This window comes from Micrasema longulum, unplaced genomic scaffold (assembly GCF_059751315.1).
Source record: "Micrasema longulum isolate JH-2025_06_02 unplaced genomic scaffold, ASM5975131v1 h1tg001408l, whole genome shotgun sequence".
Taxonomy (NCBI): domain Eukaryota; kingdom Metazoa; phylum Arthropoda; class Insecta; order Trichoptera; family Brachycentridae; genus Micrasema; species Micrasema longulum.
Window position 1 is genome coordinate 332618 of NW_028278594.1, and position 26377 is coordinate 358994.

At 31.7% G+C, this 26377-nt stretch overlaps 1 protein-coding gene across 2 annotated transcripts; it reads left to right on the plus strand.

Moving 5' to 3' along the window:
- Positions 1–1773: 1773 nt before the first annotated feature.
- On the plus strand, positions 1774–19813 carry LOC148275515 (uncharacterized). 2 transcript variants are annotated; one of them, XM_088235583.1, is made up of 5 exons: positions 1774–2961; positions 6344–6608; positions 11409–11480; positions 15195–15325; positions 17483–19813. In XM_088235583.1, exons 1-5 carry the CDS (start codon positions 2023–2025, stop codon positions 17627–17629), a joined length of 1554 nt encoding a protein of 517 aa, XP_088091709.1. In that variant the 5' UTR covers positions 1774–2022; the 3' UTR covers positions 17630–19813. The 2 variants fall into 2 exon arrangements, with proteins under 2 accessions (XP_088091709.1, XP_088091710.1); XM_088235584.1 differs by having other exon boundaries at positions 11412–11480.
- Positions 19814–26377: the final 6564 nt, after the last annotated feature.

The window sequence follows — 26377 nt, forward strand, 5'->3', positions numbered from 1 at the left end:
GTTAAACCTAAAATGTTTATTGTTGTGTCTAAAAAAATTTTGAATAAAGTTAAATTTAACAAAATGAATGATTTTTTTTTCATATTTATTTTAAATGATTTACGACTATCCTTTTTTTATTTAAAGATTATATAAACTACTTATTAAAACAACCATCACACGTTATCTGTCGTGTACAAGTAGGAACTGAAATTGTATAGGAAGAGAAAAGTTAACAAATAAATTTTAAGATGTTCGTGGAGCCTAAAAACATGTTTTTGATAAGATTATTATCCTGAATGGTCAGATATTAAAAACAGCACTTAGCATCATTTGCAATATTGCAATATTACTGATTATTGAACTCTTAATAGGGAAATATCACCTTTATTTTACATTTTTAAAGTAATAAAGGTCTATGAAATACTGGCCAATGAAAATTATTTTTTTACCAATTATTAGTAACATAAAAAATATTTTTCCATTTGTAATTTTGAATTCCCACAAAAACGGTAATTCCATTGGCTACGCCCCTAATACGTCACGATTCATGTTAACTTGTTCCGGACCATTTAAATTCACGAATCTTGACGTCACAACTATCAATGCCAATCATGTCACGTTTTTCTAGCGACGTATTTTTTAAATTTCTTTTTGAAAATTTATGTATGAAAACATTTCTTCACAATATCCATATTGATTTTGAAAATACAATAAATTATTCTGAATTCATTTAATATATTTTTATCGGTGTTCGTAGTATGTGATATTTCCCTATTCTATACGGATATTTAGGTAAAATATTTCAGGTGTACAATGTTTTAAATCACAAATTGAAATTTTGAAAATCCCACTAGAAATAAATGCAGGAACTTGCTTAAAAACTCACGAAAACACCTTTTATGCCATACCCAATGCGTCATTTTATTACATAATCGTTTCATTATACCAGATAATATAAATCACATAATACTTTAATTGCATTCAAACTGCTTCAAAGTAATTAAATTTTCACTCTAATTCAATCTAAATTCAGGAATATATCGTTACGCTGGAGCCACCAGCTGTCTTTATACAAATTTTAAGAGGAAAACAGAATGATAGGTATCCGCCCCTTAAGTTTTATTTTATAAAAAAATATATTAAACACTAAACGTGACAAAAAAAAAAAATTGAAATATCAATTAAAAAACGTTCAAAATACCATTATGGTTATCTTTTTTTGTTTAGTCTACCTCATTATAGCTTAAAGGTATGTTACAAGCCATTTTCAAAGATTTTAAATTGTGGAAGCCAAGATCTCCTATTACTTTACCCAACTAAAAAGTATTTATACTTGCTTAGTTACCTTTTATTATTTTAGTCCGCTTGCAGATAAGATATAATTTGACTGGAAACATTCGCTGCAATTGCATCACAGTAAAAAACATAATATTTTGTACAAGTAAATTAGTTCGAGATTTAGCGCATTGAAATTGTCTTTATAGCAAGAACACGAATCGCTAAAGGTTTATTTGGAATAAATCTACCTTATTTGCCCGTAGCTTTCGCTATTAATTAACTAATATTGTTACGAGTACCTACGAGTGCTTTAGCCAAAAAAAATAATCTTTATTCCAATTCTGACCCCTAAATCGGTATTGGGTATCGCACCTAATAATACAACGTGCTTCCTACTTCCACGGACGAAGATTTTATACGTTTTTGTGTGGTACGCCTGCAGTCGTAGATATTTTGTTTACGTATATTTTTTCTATGGTATCCTTGAAAAATCAGCTCAGCTACTCAGCTGTCAAACGAAATAACGAAAGCGATCGCGGTAAGACGCACTGAATTATGCGTCACGTTGGGTTATTTTAAATATTATATTTTAATTAAACTAGAGACTTTTAAAAACACATGCATAGTGATTTCTTAGTGGATTGTTTTTATGTAATATTTATAAGTGTTGTGTCCAAGATCCAATGTAGTTCGATTATTGGTTAAAAGAATTGCTGCTCATACACAGTCGTCCTTCCACTATTTCGACTAAAATCGTCAAATATGGGCCTGCAAGGTCTCTTTTTAGTTTTTGTAGTTGTTTCACAATGCATAAATTCTTCATTTCAAGCGCCAAACATCAACAATCAAGAAAAATCAACAATTCTGGACATTTTTCAAAAAGACTTTAAAACGCGAAACTGTAGCAATGCACTCGTCGACCCAGAAAAAGCAGTCTTTTTAAACGAGTGCAACGTACACGTTCCGGAAAAGAATTTTAAGCCAGAAAATTTCAAATCCTACCTTTGTATGGCGTATTACGACGTCAATTTAAAGATTTGTGACAGAATGGATATAGAAGAAATAAAATTGCACAAGTCATTACCACAAAACAAAACGGACATCGAGGACATATTGAAATCTTTGAATACTAATACAATAGCGGACGATTTTTGTGACAGTCCACCAGCAGATATTGGAAAGTCAAACTTTAAAGAAACTAAAGATTATGTTAAGATATTTTTTGATGCGATATCGGATCGTCACATTTGCGTCTCTACGTGTCACGAGTTCTACGGAACGTTAAATTCGCTGTGCAAAATAATATTGTGGGCAAATTCTAAAGTGAGCGATCATGATGACGCTGCAATGAATTTGGAGAAAATGAATCATTTAGTGAAATCGGTGACAACTCAGTTAAAAGCGGAAACCGAGGCTCTGCCTACTCCAGTTGCTGCGGCTCCAGGTCCCAAGACTTCACCGACTGTAATGGCTCCTGTTGTTCATGCTGAGGTTTTTGCTCCTTTAATTCCTCCTAAGGTTTCCGCTCCTCCAATTCCTCCTAAGGTTCCCGGTCCTTCAGTTCAGTACGACACCCGCAATAATTCAGAAATCACTGAAAGTAAACACATGTCAATTTCTTCTGATTCTATTTCAATTCCAAAACCAGCGCATTCAAACCCAAAACCCATCATCGGAAGCGGTCTTCCTCAAAAACCTAAGGTAAGTTTTCAGCCTCAGAGTTTTCATACAAGTTTAATATGTTTTTTAATGCAATGTACTGTAATACATAAAATAATAACATAAAAATATATAAGAAAATATCAAATGTTAATGATTGTAAAACACTTCAGTTTAAGGGTCAGGTCACAGAAACATCACTTTGCGTAACCAAAATCAGAATGAATATTACTAATGATTGAATTGTTAATTCTATACGGATAGTTAATATTTAAGGTATACATCGATTGAAATTTCGAATTAAAATTTTCTAAATCCCATGAGAAATAAATGATGCAACTTACGTAAAAACACAAGAAAATGCGTTTTCTATATGCATCTTTGTGGCTATTGCAGACATTTAATTCCAAAATCATTCCATACATAATCCAAGACCAAATAAGTTAAATAATATTCTAAATGCATTGAAACTGCATCAAAGTAATTCAATTTTCACTGTAATTCAGTTAAACTTTGGGAATAATTCGAATCGCTAAAATAGCCATTTTGTATGAACATTTGAGAGCGCACGGCACGGCGCAGCTGTTGCGAAATTCTAAATTATAATAAAAATCAAAATCATTTGCTTTTCCGTACAGAGTGAGACTTGGAAGTAGGATGACGTTTGTTGAAAATGCGAATTTTTTTGTTTTTTCAGACAACTAATTACATTCAAATTCGAAAACAAATCGTATAGGGGAAATCGAGGCAACAGTTCGTCTCGATAATTAACTAATAATGTTTTCAATTTATTTATTTTTTACTTATTCGACTAACTACACAATTGTTTAAACATGATTCAGGTTTTTAAAATGGGGAAATGAAAATTATGGCCACCCAGTTTGTATAAATTGTAACAATAATGATATTTTGTCTTTTGACAACAATGCAATGTACTGTGCCAAATATTATTTATTCATTTACCTACAGTATAATATTTTATTTACTGAATATTCTACATATATATATATATGCACCACAACAGGCCAGGAGGTCTAATCACAGTGGTGAATTACATCACAGAACACCCAGGATTGAGAAAAATTGCATTTCATTTTTTTGTTCTTACCGGGAATCGAACCCGAAACCTTCCGTGTGTGAGTGAAGCGTCTTGACCACTATACCACAGAGGACGCTTAGCCGCCGTTATGCATATATTTTTATTTTTTTAAATGTTATTTGCCAAAAAACCTTGTAAAATGTATTCCTCGGCACGGGATTTCCCAGTGAGGAATACATTATAACCAAATCATGTATATTTTTCATAAATGATATACCTAATAAATTATAAAAAATGAAGGTAGAATCTACCTTGCTTAAAAATATTTATTTATACATTCAGACTTCATTACTTTGTCGCCATGTTTTTAAATGTCAGTTATTTTTTTATAAATATATATTTTGTGATTTTATGTTTAAAAAATATTTATCTTTGTACGTCTAATAAAGTCAAATTTACCTCATGCTATTCTGCCAGTGTTTGCCCCAAGTTTGCTAATGTTGAGTCATACTTGGCCAGAGCGAAAAAGTATGTACGTTACATACCTAAATCGCTTAGTCCGTTGCGGTGGTATCGCGGCCTTAACTTAAATAAACTGAATAGTTGGTGCATACAAAATAATTTATTTTTGAGTGTTAGTAAGTGCAAAGCAATTACTTTCTGTCGAAAAAAAAACCCTATTATGTATAAATACACTATAAATGACATATTGCTCGAAAGGGTTAGCGAAATAAGAGACCTGGGTATAGTGTTTGATGTAAAACTAGATTTCGTTAAACATATTAACAACATAACAAACAAAAGCATGAAAACATTAGGTTTCCTGCTTCGCATTGTCAAAGACTTAAATTCGCTTAAAGTAATAAATATTTTGTATGTAGCACTAGTTTGTAGTCAGTTAGAATATAATTCCACTGTGTGGTCTCCTCAGTATAAATAATTACACATTAGAAACATAGAGAGATTTCAAAGAAAATATTTTAGAACAATGTTTGAGTATGTCCAAATGCTTGCAGACTGGCTATAACATTCACCATTTCACAAAAGTCAACAGATGGAAGAGTTGAGCACTTTACACAGTGTGTAAAGTGGCCACTTAAACCAGCCAATGGCTGGTCATAAGCCCTGTAAATGCCTAGACTTCCATATTCCCTTCTCAAAAATGTTTTCCCTCTCTGTTGAAATAAATTAAAATATATTTGAGATTCGAAAATTTTAAATGAAATATTCCCTTAGATAACATAAATTACACATATCTATTAGACACTTAAAATTTAATTTTATTAGAAGATTGTAAGAAAATAAATGACCTTTTTTTTTAATTTTAAATTTTAAATTCGGAGCTCGATCGTTGTGAACTCCTGAATCTTATTAATTTCAAAATACCGAATCTAGTTATTAGAAGTACGGAGTTGTTTGCTACATGGAACTCTCCGATTCCACGTTTACATTCCTTAGCCTACAAATTTACTTGTGATATGGACATTTTTAATGCAACAATTATTCATTTTAAAACTTTCTTAAATGCACTGTTTAAAACTAATTATTAAAGTCGTAATAAAACATTCTTTTTCATGCAATTTTTTCTCTGTTTTTGATGTGTATTATTATTATCTTATCTCTTTCTGAAATTAATTTATCAAATATTTTTGTGTACCATATATTATATTATTATCTCATATATACTTACTGTAAACTAATTTTTATTATTTGTTTTTATCATCAATTAGTTAATACCATTTTTTATACATACATATATAAATATATACATATATTTTTTTTGTTTAAATTCTTTACAAGTTATTTACAATTTGCTTTTTAATTCTAACATTTTTCTTATATTCATATTTTTTCTTTTTTACTACTCAAAGATTCACTTTTTATTTTGCATTGCAGCACGCTTTTTTTGTTTCTACATGTATACAAAAAAAAAGTTGTTTATTTTTTAAATTATTACTTACGTGTATAATTTTTGTAAATGCCCATTGGGTGTAAAATTAAATAAAATATTAATATTTTAATAAACTTCCATTCTATTTCAATGAATAAAAATACTACAAGGAAGTTTAAATTGTGATCAAAAATAAAATATAAATTACTAATTTGTAAAAACACAACTGTTTGTTCATTAAGGCTTAGAAATAATAATGTTAAATTTATTTTAGTGGTTTCAAACAAAATAAATAAATATTTCAATAATTTAACCATGAAAATAGCACAGTGCTTTTAATATTAATTAATAATAAAGTCCCTTTTTTGTTTGAGATTTTTTGCACATTCATCCAAAATAAACTGGTATTAAAATGATAATATGTAATTATCACCTTATACACTGTGTAACCATTTTTCATCATGTTTTTATAGTGTTAATTATTTCTCACTTAGGTGGATCCCGTGCCGGAAACAGTTGTAAACACTCCGAATGTTCAAAAAGCATCCTCAAAGGTTCCAGAATATCCAGTTTTTCCCAAGTCTCCTATCTCAGGCTCTCCGAAGCTTCCGGAATCTTCCAAGAATAACTATCTTGGTGATATTAACAATCCCGACTATGGGAAGGATCTAGAAGGTGACCCGTCTATGCTTGAAGATGATGATAATAATGAATCCACCCTGTTAAAACACGGGCATAAACAAATTGATCTAGAATTTGGTAAGAATTATTTTAATTAATAGTGAAATTTTATGTTTATTTTTTCGCTAGGATACACATAAATAAACAAAACACACAAATACTGTATATCTCAAATATCTTAGGTTTCAGTTGCCGGTCCTGGATAGTAAAATATTGCAATCTAAAAAAAATTATGTTTTTTTAAAAATATCTTTTATTTCCTTTTTTAATTGCTATAAAATAAAAAAGTACCATATAATCTTTTACAGAACATTTTCTTTTCTCTTATATTACTCAAAAATATTACACCTGTCTATTTATTATAGGAGCAAAAATTCATAAACATTTCTTGTATACCCACGAACAGGCCATGCCTTTGTGGGATTATTGTTTACTATTTTTTAATATGTATTTTTTTAATACTCTGTATTACGTCTTATGTGTATTGTACATAAGAGGTAAAACAGAGTATTCAGAAGAAGGAAAAAAGAAAAAAAAAAACACCTTTGAAACAAATATTTCACATTGCCCTGAAATGGATCAAATCCCGGACCTCAAGCGTACTAGGCGAATGTACCAAGCACTACACTATGATGGGGACTTATCTTCATTTGATTTCCTTTTCAAATTTATCACTTAAGAGTAGCCATCGAATCTAAAACACTCAAGGTTTATGGTTCTATTTCATCCACTTAAGAGTAGCCATCGAATTTAAAACACTCAAGGTTTATGGTTCTATTTCATCCACAAACCTTCATCCAATTGGAGACCAACAAAACTCGCTACTATCAGATAAAATTCCTGAAAAAGATAATCGATTGGAGATAGTCTCACTGGCCTCTTGATTTACTAGTTATAGGATTTGTCTACTATGGCTCAGGGTCCAGAGTTCGATTCTCGGCGACGCCGACATTGTGAAATATCAATTTGATAGATGAGTTTTCACTGCACCATTCCATAGTTTCTGGACTGGCACCTGATGCGTAAAGTTGATCATCTTATCTTCATGTATATATTGCACATTGTGTGTAAAACCGTGGCATGTGGAAATAGTGTAGTTTAAACATATGGGGGTTTGAAGATTTTACTTACTTAATATTTTTATTTAAACTTACTTCCCTTTAACTTGTTTTTTTGTTTGATTGACTTGATTGTTTTGCATTTAAACCTCAAAAATGAGAAATATACACTAACTTTAATTTTATATTCTCTGTGTAATATGCGGCTCAACTGTGTAATCTTCTCCCACCAACTGAATTGCGCCCACTTAGAAGGGTATACGCATAGAATTAAGAATAGTCCAGAGGGAGCGTAGAATCATATTTGAATATTTCTGACTGTGTCCAAAAATCCCCCCAGTTTGCCCCACTTTTGCCGCGCGCATGCGTGAAGTAGCCGCGTAATGTAACCGAAACACAAATGTAAGATAGTTATATTTTTAAAAAAAAGCAATTTGTTAATTTCCCTCAAATTTTATTGTACACGCGGAACTATTGATTGACACAACAGAGTAGATAAGTAAAGGGCCATTTAATAAGAGTAATTAAATTAATGAACTTTAAGCTTCAAAAATAAAGCAAATTTTATTTTATATAAAACGGATATTTTAAATAATATTTTATGTTCTTATTAATAAAAAGTAGCGCAAAAACTGAGTAAATTAAAACAGGCGCATATTGATACCCGTGACCATAAAATTCTACGCACCTATTTAATTTCCTCTTCTGTAAAGTTGGCTACAAGTCATTTAATAATTTTTACCTTTCCACCGTCGATGAGGTTTGGCAAAAAACAATTTTATTTTTTGAATAAAAAGCTTTGAAAATTAGATAAGGTCAACAATATTAGGAATTCGCTTAATTGGCTATAAGTATTTTGACGTCAGACACTCAGATTTTTATGTTCTCGACCACATTTTGCATAATTTTAATATAAACATAATATTTTTTACGACAAACATACATATTTATTAAATTCTATTAGGTTCCCTAATATGAATACATTTCTCATTAAGTTAAACCATTAGGTCCCAATATTTTTGGCATATTACAAGAGAAAATTTGCACACTGTAATGTCTTCTAACCTCTAAATGCCAATCAAACTCGTGATGATAAACAGTTTTCAAATATATTATTTTGAATACACAAGTAAATGATAATTTTTTAGTGAAATTTTCTTATTTCTTTCACATTCACAATTGTAGTCAAACCAAATAAGTATGTTATCGTGGATTTATGAGAAAATATCCTCAATTGGTTAAGGTAAATTTTAACTTTCCATTGCAATCGAGCCCTGAAGCGCAAGATTTATCATTTTGCATACATTGGTATACAAAAGCAGTGCCCTATTCACCACCGAGTGTGAATAGGGGAATGATAATGAGCAAGAAAATCAATTCTTAAAACTGGTTTCCTACCAATGCATCGCCGATGAATAAACATATGTTTTTATGACATTGTTTGTGGAATTTCATATTATTTTTATATTCGCTTAGTTTATTTGAATATTTTGCCTATAATTTGAATATTTTATTGTAACCTTCATCAATTGAACGTAGTTATACAGATAGCAGCCAGCCACAGAAAAGTGAAACTGAGATAATAGCACTTTTGTGAAAAGGGTGAATAATGAGGAACTTCAGCCCTACGGGAAATTGGATTCAAAAAATGTTTTCTTACGTGGGGTAAAAATTAGAGCATTAAATTGTACTGCAAAGTTTCTTGAAAATGTACAGAAAAAATAATAAAAAATATTTTGATAAAAACGCACTACTTTAAATGACGTCACTGGTTCATAAGAATCGACCTATGATCTGAGAGCTATGGAAGATTTCCGGTATGCTTGTCGCTTCTGGACCAATGGGAAGAACTGAATGAGAATAAGCGGAAATGAACCTCTGACGTTACACGCGGAGTTATTTCAGAAATACAAAACTTTGAAAAATCGTAGCGCCGATAATACGATATATAAAAATTTAAAAAAAAAAAATTGACTTAGTTTAACAGTCTATTAACAAATATATTTTTTTTTAAAAACCACTGAACTTCCTCATTGAATCTACACAACAGTTGGAATGTTTTCGACTTTTGATAAATGATAAACAATGAATAAATTAGTTTTTTGATGTAACGAACAAGAATTCAATTACGTATTTGACCAGTTTTTATGATTTTTAAAATACAGTAAGATTATTCTAGTGCTGTGGGTGTTTTCTGCAAATTGAGAAATGCCGATTTTGTGATCGACACTATTCTCAGAAGGTGATTATAACAGTCTTTTATACGAAAACGACCTAGCAGCTTTTAGCAGAACATAGAATAGACCTTACTGCATTTGATAACACCAAAATCTCATATTTTCAAAATTGTGGACTGGCTGCTTTCTGCATAACTACGTTCAATTGATGCTTTTGCAATTCAAACTTCAGCTCGCTTGATCGCCAATTTGATTAGTCCATGGTTAAAGATAAAAATTAGACCATTTAATTGTTCGACAAAGTTTCGCAAAATTTTATGAAATCATGTAAATAAACTGCTCGGCAACACACAAGATTATTTTTGCAATAGGCAATAAATAAAAGCGTTATTTTACGGCAACCATGGGCGATCATGATTGCAACCGGCAACAGTTTCTGGGGTAGTCATGTTTTTCGACATTTAGCGTGTAACAAATTATAATTATACTGGATTCAGCTTTTAAATGTCAAAAATAAAAACAAGTTTGTTGTTCTTACAAATTAATCCAATCATGTCAGACTATGTCATAGAATGCCTGCAAGTCGACGGTGTGTACAAACAATGTCATTTAAACCCATGTTTTTTTTGCTTCTTGTCAGTTATGTTTTACCGTTCAGATGTGTGTTTTGATCACTTACTGACCAGAACTCGTGACGTCGCAGGTGGTGTATTTTTCAAAATTATAAAACTTTAAAAAAAATCATAGCGATGATAATATGATACATAAAAATAAAATATTTTTGTCTGGCTCAGTTCGATAGTCTATAAACAATTAAAAAAAAAAAAAAATCTATGCTCGTTGAAAACAAACAAAAAATAGGGGTAAGCAGAGAGGATAGAACGCCATATCACCCTGTCTTTGCATACAGACCTCGCTTCTTCTACATGCATACATCTTCTCATGCATGCACGCCGATTATTCCTACTCTAGACATGTCTATCTTCAAGTATTTGATGGACTTGATCGTGCCATGTCTTTCTCATTTTCTGCATCTATCAACATTTGCATCATAGATCCTTTTAGCCGTTCTTTCGCTGTCCATTCGCTCTACATGTCCAAACCAATGCAGCACCCCATTCTTGATTCTGTCGATAATGCATGTCTCAGCCTTACACACTTCACGGATCTCAACATTTGTGCACCTATCATACATCGTTTTACCACACACTCCCCTGAGGGATCGCAGTTCGACAGCATTAAGCTTACTTTCATAATTATTTTTCCAATTCCATACTTCGCTCCCATAAATCAGAGTTGGCACTAGAACTCCATTGCTAACTGCTAGTTTTGCCTCCTGCGATAAACATTTGTTTGCCAAAGAAGATTTCAGTGCACCGTTCACCCTGTTCCCGGCACTCACCCTCCTTTCAATCTTTCTCAATCTTTCCATCCCTAGTAAATATACTTCCCAGATACACCAATTCTTCTACCCGATTCAGAATATCTCCGTTCACACCAATCTCACATTTAGTTACATTTTCATCCCTTTCAAAAACCATCACTTTCGATTTATCAACATTCATTAGCCATCGCTTCATTGCAATAAAAGATAATCAACATTTGCATGTTTTTTTGCTCACTAACACATTATTTTTTTCCAGAAGAAGAACCCGACAGAGAGGTTGCAGTCGGCAGGGCAGGAGGCACTTCCCCAGTTGAAACGCCAAGAATTGGTTCTCTCATCATGTTTATTCTTTACACCATACAGAACACCTTAGAGTAATGCCAATTTTGTGTGATTTGATTCAACGTGGTGGGCAGTACCAACTTAACAGACATCCCATTATATTATGAAAAACTATGTATGCTAACATGGGGTCAATACAAAATCATAAGTCCAAATGGCTATTGAAGTCCAAGGACTGTTACGTAATTTTCTTATAAATATTAATAAAAAATACTTATGTTCATAAAATTACTGTCCCTATTTGAACAAAATCACTAACTCTCTATGCAATCTTTACCTTCAAATAATTTCTGAAAAAATGTGACAAATTATATTGTGGGGTAATTACTACGATAATTAATTAAATAAAGGTAATTAATTCTTTAGCTACATGAACGCGTAGTAAGATAATGAACATATTGACACTCATAACTCTTTTTTTTTAATGGTCTACTGAACATACAAGAACTAGGGCAGCGCGTAGTCTTAGTCATTTATAATTAAATAATATGTTTGGATTTAAATTTATTTCAACAGAGAGGGAAAACATTTTTGAGAAGGGAATATGGAAGTCTAGGCATTTACAGGGCTTATGACCAGTCATTGGCTGGTTTAAGTGGCCACTTTACACCCTGTGTAACATTCACCGTTCGGCCTATGTTTAAACATCCACATTTCCCTAACTCTTCCGTCTGTTGACTTTTGTGAACTGTCAATTTCCCATTTTAATTGGGGCCCTGGTAAATTTCTAGGAAATTATATAAAAAAATTGTTACCTGTTATTTACAATAAATACAAAACTCTTTTCATTTTAATGTCCAGAGTTTGCTAGAAATAAAATCCATGTTAAGTTGTGATTTTAAACTAATTTTCTTTTCAATCTCAGATTTTCTTCAGAATCACGGCATATTTGACACCATGAAGAATATTGAAATGCAAAACTTATTTTAAAAAATCATGGAAATTATTATGTAATTAAAATTCAAACCAAGTTGTGGTCCCATGGTAGTGTTCTGGACTCATGGATCAAAGGTCAAAGATTAAAATCCCAATCTACCACAACTTGATTCTTATTTTTCTAGCGCAAGTTATTAAAGACATTTAAGAAATGGTCTGAAAATTTAAATATATGAGTAAACAATAAGAACACAAATAATAAAAAAAATTATAATAACATTTATTTTATAGAATAAAGTCAATTAAACAGAAATTTAGGGTTATTGCATTTCTTAGAGGGTTGGTGAATAAAAATCCAAAATCAATATCTATATATGATTATTCTGTAAATTTAAAATGCTCCATCTTTATTTATTATGTACCAAAGTTTTCAAAACATTTTTTTAACAAGTTCATCGAAACTAACGGAATGCGTACATATAAAAAATATTATTGGAATGCTGATAAATATTATTTATTACATATTTATATCACACAATATTTGCATTATCTTTCTTTTTAACGATAACTTAGGCACCAGTTATAAAAATATTTTCATTGTATTTTATTTCACTTGTTGAATTAACTATCACACTGCGTATTATTTGGGAAACCAAAAAATATTTGGAATTTAGATAAAATTTCATAATCTAAGCATTTAAAAAATATTTTTTCAACTAAAACATTCAAAATATCTCATTAATACTCACTTTGGTAGTTAATATACATAGAATTAAGAATAGTCCAGAAGGAGCGTAGAATCATATTTGAATACATCGGACTGTGTCCAATAATTCCCCCACTTTCGCCGCGCGCATTCGTGATGCCGCCGCGTAATGTTGCACGATGGGAAAATATATAATTATATCACAAATGTAAGGTAAAAAAAAGCAATCTGTTAATTTTTCTAAAATTTTATTGTGCACGCGGAAACATTGATCGACACAGCAGAGTAGACAAGTAAAGGGTCATTTAATAAAAGTAATTGAATTAATGAACTTTAAAATTAAAATATAAAACAAATTTTATTTTAAATCAAATGGATATTTTTATATCATGTTAAATAATATTTGATGTTTTAAAGATAATGTCGGTCAAATGTCCACGATAGAGTTGTTTAATCCGAGATCAAATTTTCATTAGTTCTCTCATTAGATGAGCAAAGTAGGGTAAAAAATTTACTACCCTGGCAACATTAACGAAATTTTCGTTTTGTTTTCTTCGAAAATCTGAGAGATGGAAAAATAATTGAATTTTTTAGTAATGTATTTGTTACATACACATTCATTTGCTAGTTACACATGAAATGTGATTGCATCCTGTTTCTTTAAGATCCTAGCAGTATTTCTACACTTTAAAAGGACACAACACGGCATAGTTGAATTCAAATCAGGAGTTGCGTACTGAGCGACGTCTACAAAGAAACTAATGGGTCAAAATGTAAACATACTAATTTATGAGTAGTTTAGTCGCCTTCTGTTTGATGTGCGTATGCGGTTTCTGGACCATTCTTAATTCTATGTTAATATATTTATTCTTCTGTATTTTTAGCTTTTTCATTGATTCTTTACTAATTTGCTTTAACCTCTTATAATATACCGATAAATTAGTATCTTGTAAAAAATAACTATCCAGATTTTTTCTCAGTTCAGATTTTGATCACTACCTAAAGGATATATTTATAGCATATACAATTTGATATTTGTTCGAAGAATCACTTGAGAATGTGTATAGTTTTAGATAAATAATTTTTTTTATAATAGGTTTTCTGCGGATAATATGGATTTTTTTTTTTTTACATGTCGGCTGTTTAGCAGATATCTGCTTTCTATTCATTAACTTCTAACTAATTTACAGTCTGCACTACATGATGGGTTAAACAACCCGTAAAGTAATCCAGACTACAATTGTCAAATAAATAAATATATCGCCTGCTCCAAAGAAGATTAGTAGCTTTGATTATTTTTACTGCAGACGGTACATAAAATGTTGAATTTGTTCGATTTTAATCGGTGAGAATACTTATCATAATAAATTGAATGAATATGAATTCTAATATGCTGATTAACTGAATTTAACAAATTCAGCAAAATTTTGTTAAACATTTTCTTGGAACTAATATTTTACCCAATTAAGCGAATAAGCTGACACAACTATTTACAATTTGTTTAAAATAGCTATTTTATTGTAATTCACAGTAAAAATTCAAAGTTTCTTTTTTTAAAACACCTACACATTTTCCTGCTACAGAGCATATGGGCAGTTGAATTTCTTTGTAGTTAGATTACAACTCATCTTGCATTTACCGAGTGCATAGGCAGTTAAAATTCTATCCACTATTTACATTGATCTCTTGATGAGTTAGTTCTGCAGTGTGAGTGGTTTTCAACTGAAAAAAATATGTATTTCCTAAACTGATGATAAGATCGCGTCACATTGAATAAAATGATAGTGTATAAAAAAGTGAGTCACTAAACCAAATTTAAACCACCTCACCACATTAAAAACCTCCCACATTTATGAAAATTTATCCGACAGAAATGATTATAAATGTAATTTGTTAAAAATACACGAAGGAATTATGTTGCATACAGAAAACATCTAAAACACAACAATCTGATTTTTCCTTGGTCTGCAAACTTTTAAATTGCGATTTCTCGAAATGAGGTTTTTCGTATTAGTGACTTACCTGGACGGCGATGATATTATCCAATAATAATGACAATAAACTAAATGACTTTTTTCATGTCATCCTGCCTATTCATATTTTAATTTAACATTTCAGTGGAAGATGCTCCGTCCTTCACATCTAGTGGGCATTTCATTGGCGCTGAAGATTCCCATTTCTTCCTTTACTTCTTGTTTGTCTCTGGCGTCTTAATATTTGGATACATCGTATTCCACAACAAAAATAAGGTATGCTAAGTTTCATTCACGTACTGTAGAATATAGACTTAAAAATTGAAATCAGATACATTTTTGCGAAGGAAACAACTGGAAGACTTGTAAGGTAGAGTACTTTGACGCTTGTAGCTTAGAAGTTAAAACCCCGGATTCTGTATACAGTGGTCTCACGGCAATCCGGCAGATATCAGACCAGAGCACTACCGGATTACTGAAAACGAGAGATTACTGGAAATCACTAATAATGGCGCATTTAAACGGCAGAAGCTGTATTTTATTGTAAACACAAATGTATCTAATACTGTTATATTCACTAAATTAGTACATACGCGCAACTGAACAGTTAACAGAAACTAAAACTCAGAATACATGCATAAGATACATTTTTGGTCTTAGGAAATATGACCACATTTCTGATTAGCGTAGGCAACTGAAATGGCTCAAAATTAGACAGCGGAGAGACTATCACTCCCTCTCACTTCTGTTCAATGTACTTCATAGTCCTAACGCTCCTATATACCTGCGTAAACAATTTCAACACTTATCAGTTCATGGTTTACCTCTTCGTTCTAATACTCAAGGCACTCTCTTAATACCCCTCCACAATCCTCTTTTTTCTCTAACTCATATAGTGTCCATGCGGCCCGACTGTGGAATCATCTCTCATCCACCATCAAAGATGTTACTTCATTATCTCTGTTTAAATCACGTCTGAAGAAACATCTACTTTCGCTTCCTTAATCTCTCCTCCTTTCCTCTTTCCTCTTTTTTCCCTTTTCCCATTGAGTAATAGTTTGGATTTAAGGTAATTTATAAACAAATACGTTTATTTCTATTTTTATACATCTTAAGCTTTTTATTATTTATTTTCTATTGAATATGTTCTGTTACTTGAATTATAAAAATAAAACTTTTATTTTATTGGTTGGAAGAAATTGCCATTTGGCAATAAGCCCGCCAATGTACAAATAACATTATGTACAAAAAGTAAAATAAAAAATAAATAATACTACAATAGCTAAGAAATTCACACTTGAAATTACCGAGCTACCCGCTCGATATCTGCTTGTATGAAAATGTCGGATTACTGGCAGGGCCTGAAAAGTAAAGTGCCGGATTATAGAGGGATTACTGTTCTAGTTTATTGTATGGAATTACCGTTTGTTCTAGCTGTTAACATAGAAGAGACTGTCGTAGAATGAACTCGCCAGGATACGTAAGCAGAGAGAACTGAACTCCACAAACTCTATTTTTACATACAGATCTCGCTTCCTCTACATTTTTTATGCGTCTTCTCGCCCATTAGATTTCTTTTTCCAGTATTTTTACCAGAGTGTAACCATCGAGTCGAAATCACTTGTCCACACTCAAAACTATATTCTTAATTCATTGTGAATGCAGTCGGTTGGTAGAATTCCATTTTAATTATTGGTAAAGTATCCAAAAATAAGAGTTTGATCATGTCGTAATGAGAGTAAACGCATTACACTGTATACTCCTGTATTTATAAAATTAAACATAGAATTGAATCCAGTAATAATAATGTTTGATTATGTCCAAATGCTTGCAGACTGGCTGGATTTCCTCCCTAGGGAGTTGTTCATATTTAAATTTATTTCAACAGAGAGGGAAAAAGTGTTTGAGAAGGGAAATAAATTTAAATATGAACAACTCCCTAGGGAGGAAATCCAGCCAGTCTGCAAGCATTTGGACATAATCAAACATTGTTGAATTACTACCTGGTAAAAGAAGAAGTATAAAAATTGGAAAATTGTTTCCAGGCGTTGCCTAGTAGGTGATTTGGTTCAGCCGGGTGAATCTCACCCACGTGATAAAGGTTTCAGCTCTTTTACTTCACAAAAGTCAACAGATGGAAGAGTTGAGGAAATGTGGATGTTCAAACATGGGCAGAATGGTGAATGTTACACAGTGTGTAAAGTGGCCACTTAAACCGGCCAATGACAGGTCATAAGCCCTGTAAATGCCTAGACTTCCATATTCCCTTCTCAAAAACTTTTTCCCTCTCTGTTGAAATAAATTTAAACCAGTAATAATATTTTGTGAAACGGAAACACGGAAATTTCACAAATTATGATTTTTATACCAATGTCTCGATGTATCGCCTATTGTTAATGAACCATATTAATCAACAAATAATGTTATTTTCAGGTTCTCGGTCTTCTGTTAGAGGGCAGAAAAGGGGAGGGGAGGAGGAGGTGTCCCGGAGGGGGACCCGCTTACAGGAAGCTCGACTGCACCCTCGAGGAAGCTGTCAACTCAGCGCCCCCTTCCCACACTCCTCACATCGTTTACTGATCACCCAAATTTCACCATTACAACATTTGTGTAATATTGAAACACACCCAATGCATTGGCGATTGAGCCTTGTGAAAATTAGGTCTGGGCGGAAAAATGCAGGCATTTTTTTTTCTTTCAGTGCTGCAGAACAGCATTTATTCATTATAATATGAGGCGTTGAGAACTGTAGGAGCTTAAGTGACTTGACATAAATTTCTAGTTGGATGAAAAAAAACCTAAGTTTTAAGCAATAAATAAACAAAAAAATATCTATGCCAGAGAAACATAACCGCCAAATTTGTAAAAGCTGTCAGTTTCATCGACCTATTAATATACTTTGGTGGGTAACTTTTCTCGTGCTGCCTCCTGTGTCTCTTAAGCTTCATTGAAGTAAAGAATCTCTTCATGCATGCAACACAAACTTCACAATGCATTAATAGGTCGATGGTCAGTTTACATCATTTATTTCCTTTTCATTTATGTTGAGAATTTTTTTTAATAGTAACCGTATGCTGCCCTAGTTCTTGTGTGTTCAATAGAACATTTTGCAAATTGTACAAACTACATTTTATTTGTTTTGATATCAAATAAAATCACTGAGTGGAGATTGGCACTCAAAAACTGCTGAAAATACTATTTATTAACAGAAAAAATAATAATTCTTGACACTCATAACTCTTTTTTTTTAATGGTCTACTGAACATACAAGAACTAGGGCAGCGCGTAGTCTTAGTCATTTTAAATTAAATAATATGTTTGGATTTAAATTTATTTCAACAGAGAGGGAAAACATTTTTGAGAAGGGAATATGGAAGTCTAGGCATTTACGGGGCTTATGACCTGTCATTGGCTGGTTTAAGTGGCCACTTTACACACTGTGTAACATTCACCATTCTGCCCATGTTTGAACATCCACATTTCCTCAACTCTTCCATCTGTTGACTTTTGTAAAGTAAAATAGCTCACTCTCTGTTGAAATAAATTTAAATATGAACAACTCCCTAGGGAGGAAATCCAGCCAGTCTGCAAGCATTTGGACTTAATCAAACATTGTTGAATACGTTTGGATGCTATTTTTCCAAAAACTTTTTAAATGTCGCTTAAGTTCCTCTGGGTCTAATCGCCTCATATTTACTTACCTTCTAAGACTTTTCCGTGGGACACAACATTTTTTACCTTTCCCTTATTGTGCCAAAAACACATGCAAAAAACGAGAGATTTTAAATTGGAAAAATGTTATATTCATCAGCAGTTGCTTCCATCATTTATAGTTGAAGGCAAAAGCGATAGTATTTTAAATCTGATTGCTAAAAACACCAAGAAACCATTAGCTGACATTCACAATGAGAAGAGAGACCCGTCTAATGAAAGCAACTGCGCAAAACTGGTGACTAACGTACTATAGCAGTGGTACAGGTCACTTTGCTACTAGCCTGCGTGATGCGTGAATTTGTCTCTCTCGCTTATGTAGCATCGAGAGTGAGACATAAATAGTGTGCGAGACAACCGAATATTCGGTACTCTCATATACCACACAGGAAACACGCTGACCACAACACCACGAGGCCAACGGAATTTCAACCTGAGAAAAACTGTCAAGTCAGAACTGTATTCTCCAACCGCTCGGTGGCAGTAATATTATTATTCATATTATATGCGGAATTTTGAAATGCAATATGGGGCAAAGTGTAAATTATTCAAGAGAAAGTAATTTTAAAAAAAAATCCAGTTGTGCAATCTCACGTCGAGCATTTCAGGAATCGAACCTGAGACCTCTTGCGTGGTCCCAATTGCATTGTAATTAATATATTAATTGTCTCCTCGATGACCCGTTTCAATTATACGTTCAAACGGAAGGAGTATTTTTAAGCATTTAAACTTCTTTTCCTAAATGCCTAATTTTTAACAGGTCTTTCAATATTACATGATTGTATACGTTAGTGTGATTTTTATGCGAGTGAGTGAAATTAAGGACAATGAAACATTTTAGTGATTATAAGTGTGATAATTATTACTTTTCACAATGCAATAAAAGCAATTATTGCATTATTTTTTGGTTGTGCCAATTGTCACAATTTAATTTCTGTGGCACAAAAATGTAATCAGATGTTCGCCAAGAAACCATTATCACTGTAATTTTAATGTTTTACATTAGTTTTTACTTAAATATTTATCAAATAAATTATCTGCAAAGATACCCTACTGATTTGTTTCATTTTAGATCAAGAAGCTTTTCCCTCAACAATTAAAAAAAAGAAAAACAAGTAACAATACCCATGCAATAATTCATGCAAGAAAAAGATAAATATAAAATTATTCAAATCCAAATTAAAGAATTATGTGGTTGTATTGATCGATTTTTTAAATTAAATATGCTCGTATAAATATTACAAAAAAAGTGTGTAATATAAATAATTATGAAACGATCTCCCTCTCTGAACACGAGCATCTTGCTCCATTAGAAAGGCAGAAATGTTGAATATAAATTTCATAAGAAAAGATACTAGCTGGCAAGGATGCCAACATTTAAAAAAAATTTGCTACAAAACATAAATAATAGGAAATTCAGTGGTTTTTTTTTGTTAATCATCGCTATGATTTTTTTAAAGTTTTGTAATTTTTTAACTATTCCACCCATGACGTCACAAGTCCTCTTCAGTAAATTCTGCTGATTGGTGAGTTGGTTTCCCAGAAACGGGAAATCTATCACAGCTTCTATCATTGGTTCGTTCGGAAGAACTTGTGACATAGTTCATTTTTTATTCATTTTTGAGAAACTTCGCCATACAATTGAGGGCTCTTATTTTTACCGCGCGTAAGAAAACGTTTTTTATATCCAATTTCCGACAGCGCTGTACTTCCCCATTATCTACTTATTGCATAAATTGAAACGAATTTTTCATTTTAACAAAGTATTTTTTCATCACAGGACGGCATATTTCTGCGTAGCATCACATGTGATCATGATAGAAGTCTGTTAGAGAATGAAAACGCCGACGTCAACTACCCACAAATCGAATTGCCATTTTCTTCGCGCTAGTAATATGTCTATTTAATTATACGTCATTGGTTTTTACTCCTAACTAACATGAGTAGTTTTCCATATCTTAAATCTCATCTTTCGTAAAAGCATTTTTTACAGCTGTGAAATTAAACTGTGATAAGATTCATTAGTAAGAATTGTAGTTAAGTATGTCATTAAGGTTACATAGTAAATAAATAAAAAATATTAATACCACGAATTTCATGTATCTGTGAATAGCACCTCAATGACATGCGCATATCAGGATATGATTCTGGGTAATAAACCTTTATGTATAAGAATTTTTAACACACTTGTAAATTTTATTCTTCCTGTCATATTTATTTATTTTATTGAAATGCAGTTAATTTAATTAAATTTTATTATATTCTCGATCTTATGAAAATAATTAATAATAATATACACTCAATACAAATTTACTCGATGCACATAATATCGTCACCTATAATATCACTAATCCAATCAATATATTGAGAGACATCTGTGTACACTCCTGAAATTATAAGGCAGCGGTAAATTAATCACAGAATGTCACAAAAATCATGAATAAAGAAATAAATGTCACTCGAGATTTAAATGTAACCTGACCATAAGTTATAAAAGCATTATACTGTTTGAAGTTTTTAAAATAACTCCAAATCCCACTATCTTAAATTGAGTTATGTAATTTTAGTTTTTTTTGGGATACATTTTTTATTTATACAACAAATTAATTAAAAAATTTCTATTAACAGAAATAATGCATAAATAAATTTGGTTTTAATTTGGATTTATTCATAAAACAATTAAGGGTGTAAAAAAATTGCAATACCACACGTGTGTATATTATAAAATCAGAAATAAAAAAATATATGATTATCAATGAGGAGTAAAATGCAGTTTCAAAACTCATTACACAAGGGGTTTTCAATTGTATAGTGAGGTGGAAACAAAATATTATAAAGTATTTTTCTTATTATTACTAAGGTGCAGTTTCATAAAGAAATTAATATCAGTTGGGAAACTCAATCTTCATTAGGTATAATGCCTTGAAATATTTTCAATCAATTATAAAATTATGTTCATGTTAAATTTTTATAACATGTATTATTTTCTTAAAATCGTATAAATAAAGCATGAACAATTTTGTTAAATGCATTGTGTTAAAAATCTTTTAAAGTTTTGTCCATAGCAAATCAAAGAGAATCGGATGAGGAAGTTCAGTGCTACACGAAATTGGATACAAAACATGTTTTCTTTTTATATAAAATTAGAGCCTTTAATTGTATGGTGAAGTTTTTCATAAATTGATGAAAACATTTATTCAAATGATTTTAATAAAAATGAACTACTTTGAACTACGCCACAAGTTCTTGTTAATCAGCAAATCAACTACAGCGTTGTTGATGGAAGCCAACTCACCAGTCTGGATAACTCGCCGACAACTAGTGACGTCACGGGTGGAGTAATTTAAAAATTACGAAAAATCATAGCGATAATAATACGATACATAAATTTTTTTTTGGCTTAGTTTGATTCCATTGACAAATAACCACTGGAACTGCCTCATGGATCGACACATTGTTTTTCATTGTTTTTTAATTTGTCTCAGCTGGTAAAAGCATGAACTTATTATTCTACTAATTTGAGCGTCAATAAAAAGGTCAGAATTAAGGAAGACTCCTAGTAATACAAAGACATGCCCTGAGGCCTCAAAAACGATGATAACGCTCTGCAAGATATTAGACATAGAAAACCGGACATTTTATGATTAAATTAATTGCAAATTAAATCGGCAATAAATTCAAAATTAATTACTCACTTTGAAAGCACAAGTAAAAACAAAGAAAAACAGATAAATAAGTTTTCCCATTTCGCAGCATCAACTTTGTGTATCCCAAATGCAATAATCGTCATGATTAAGATTAAAAACCGGAGCTTATCAATTCACCTCACCCGATAATATTACGTTTTATTCCAATAAATATATTTTGTTTGGAAATCTCTAACGAATCAATTGCATTATACGATCGAGTGCGAACATAGTCGTCATGTGTCCCGGTATTTATAATTATTTATTTACTTACTTGGTAAGGTATGGCTTGGTATTTCCTTACTTAGGATAATTGGTAACCTCTACTGGCATCAAATGAATGAGATGATGAATTGACATCGGATAAGTCGGGGAGTCCGGCGAGGATGTATTTTGGCAAATAGGTGCGATGGTTTTCACGGTCACTGTTATCAATATGTTTATTTTTTGGGTGATACCGAGAAAAAATTAAGAACCATATTGAGCCCAAAAGATAAGAATCCCCTGGAAACGAAAGCTGTTTATAAACTAAGTTGCCAAGGATGTGATATAGCGTACATAGGACAAACAGGGCCCACAGCAAAGAAAAGGATTGACGAGCACAAAAGAGCGTGTAAACTTGGGCACCCTGACAAATCTGCAATAGCGGAACACTTTATAGACACCGAACATTTTTTCGCCTTTGAACCAAAATTTTTGCATTAAAATAGTAATTACAGTGCACGATTAATAAAAGAGGCAATTGAAATACACAGACACCCAAATAACATAAACAAAGACGACGAGCTTAAATTACACTCAACATGGTTCCTAGTACTATTCGTACATACTACAAAAATGAAAAAAAATGTGCCTACTGCCGACTGCGACACGGTGCAAAATACTAGTACTTAAACACACTTTTTTCTACAAAACGTTCAGTTTACCCTGAAGATGGCCCCTTCAATGGTAGCCGTAACAAATTCGAATTCAACACACACGGTTTCACCTAAAAAAGATACATATGTATTTTGTCCTCTCTCCTTTTTAATTTGTACTCGGAAGCCATTTTTAGAGATGCGCAAGATGAACTAACAGATGGCATTAGCATAAATGGACAAATTATAAACATTATCCGATACGCGGATGATACTATCCTTCTAACAGATAGTATGGAAAGCCTGCAGCAAGACAAAATTTACATGGATAGTTTGAATAAAGGGCTTAAAATGAATATTTCCAAGACTAAATTTATGGTTATTCGGAAAAAGTCACAAACTTTCTCATTGACTTCGAAACTTAAACCGCGGGTTATTTAGCAAATTCATCAATATAAATATTTAGGATGCTGGCTAAATGATAAATGGGATCACTCACAAAAGATCAAAGTCAGAATAAAGATGGCGTGAGACTGCTTTTTCAGGATGCGTGACCCTCTTTGCAGTAGAGACATTAATTTAGACCTTCGAATGCGCATCGTACGATGTTACGTCTTCTCAGTACTTTTTTACGGCGTCGAAACGTGAACACTCACCCAAAACACTTCAAAAAATATCAAAACCATTAAAATGTGGTGCTACAGGAGGATATTGAAAATCTCCTGGGTGGACAGAGTCCAAAACGATGACATTTTACGACGGATGGAAAAAGGTACTGAATACCATAAAGAAAAGAAAACTTTAGTACTTTGGGCAGGAAGAAGGCGCATCTCTTGGCTAAATAACTTGAAAGACTGGTTACATTGCAGTACTCAGTCCTTGTTCAGAGCAGCTGCCAACAAAGTGAGAATTGCTACGATGATTTCCAACCTTCATCGGGGGGAGAAACGATAAGAAGAAGAAGATTTAGTTATTGTTTAAATAATAAAAATATGTCGAATTACCACAAAAAATATATTCTTTTACTTAAAGCAAAAAATAAGCACGAAATCTATCTATCATAATGGCCAAAATAAAATAAAAAACATCAAGGCTTGGGCTGTTCGCGGGATAGTCCTATGTCTAAAAAGGTAAACGATGGTCTCTCTTACCAACAAAGACGCACACCCATCAATTTTTCATAATTATGGGACTTCGGAGTTTCAATAAAGATTTGATTTCTTAACAAATGGTTAGAACTTTTTTGGTACAGAGACAATACTCTTACATAAGACAAAAATCTTCTTCTCCTTCTTTTGCCGCTCTCACCAGACGTTGGCGACCATCATTCTGAATTCATCACGATGAAAAATTCGGATAAGTGTATTTTTTCCGGAAAAAGGGTATATTTAATTAATTACCGTATGTATGTTGAAAATGAAAATTAAAAATGAGCTTTTAATTCATTAAATGCAAAGGCAACACTTTTACACGTTAAGCGTAGTTACAAGTGCTGTACATTAGTACAGTATGTACGTACAGTACTGTAAATGAAAGTCACAGCTCGGTCAAAGTAAGCTGTTTGACTGTCATCATCCATTTTTGGGCAGCTAAATCGTTATTTTGCGAATGGCAGTACGTTTCCGTCTTCATTCTGAAAATTTGAAAACGATTCAGATAGACGGATTTCGGATAATTGGGGTTCTATTGTACTATAATTTTTAAAAATTCACAATAGTGAGTTATTTACAACTTGTTGCAAATTGCACTCAAAATGTAAAGGTAAATCATAAAAACGGAAATATTTATTTTTCAAAAAATAAATTTTACAAACCTAATATACCTAACACATCACTAAAACTGACAAACTGAAAGAGGTAACTATGAATTAAGTCATAAAAGGATAAAAAAAACTGCGATTGTGACAAAAAATAGTAATAGAGAGTAAATCAAATTATTAAATATTATTATTTTTAAATACATTAAAATCCCAGAAGAACATTATATTTCAATTTGTTAAATTAAAATTAAAATAATAAATAATTTTTTTTTCATCACAACAGGCCAGTGGGCCCAATTACAATGGTGAATTACATCACAGAATACCCAGGCTTGAGAAAAATCACATTAAATTTTTGTGTTCTCACCGGGAATCGAACCCGGAACCTTCCGTGTGTGATAGCTTAACTTATTCTCAGTATTCATTTTAATGAAATAACAGGTCGATGCTAGCAAAAAATGTTGTAAAATAATTGTAAAAAAATTTGTTTTTTTTTCTACCCCTCTGAAGTTTTTTTGTTTATTTTTTCCCCTTTTCTGATTACAAATTTGGCAATTTTAGCAAAGAAAGATTACTAATTACGTGCATACACAGCATATATAATTTTATTCAAACTACGTTCATTTTACTTACCAAAAATAATCTGCTTTGTTTAAATCTACTCGTAATTGTTTATTTGACCGATTTCCAAGTTCGCTCTGTTACCGGCATCGTCAGAATGGTAAATTAAGCTTTTTAATAAAATATTTTCTAAGATAATCACATAGACTTAAATATTGAAGAATTAGTATTTCCCAGACTACCAAAAAGATACGTTAAAATTTTTAAATTTTTAGATTAGTATCTTCCTACTCGTAACCAAGTAAATAATATACATGCATAAAATAGGATTTAAAATTATACAATAAGTTACCAGATGAAACACAAAGTTTAAAACATTTTACACCAATCAAAAAATATGTTCTCGTACAGTTTCATACATTTTATGTGAATTATGACTTTTAAATGTTTATATTTAGTTTTTACTCGTATGATTTTATGAACTAAATAAGTGAAGAGTAAATATATTTGGTTTATTTATTAAAAAAGTGCATAAAAGAACATTTAAAGGTAAATAATAATAGTATTTTAATTTTACTTATTAAATTAACAATGTTTTGCAAAGTTTATCAAAACTTTTGTAGACATGGACTGGATTTAACCCCTTTGGGAGAGACAGACATAAAGAACATTTTAGAAAGACAACAATAAAGGTTTCGGCTTTTTAACTTCACAAACGTCAACAGACGGGAGAATCAAAGGAATATAGAAGTTC

Excerpts from the sequence above, each read along its gene's own strand:
- LOC148275515 (XM_088235583.1), top strand. The coding sequence starts at position 2,023 with ATGGGCCTGCAAGGTCTCTTTTTAGTTTTTGTAGTTGTTTCACAATGC. Across the intron at positions 2,962-6,343 it reads GTCTTCCTCAAAAACCTAAG|GTGGATCCCGTGCCGGAAAC; the intron begins GTAAGTTTTCAG and ends TTTCTCACTTAG. Across the intron at positions 6,609-11,408 it reads ACAAATTGATCTAGAATTTG|AAGAAGAACCCGACAGAGAG; the intron begins GTAAGAATTATT and ends ATTTTTTTCCAG.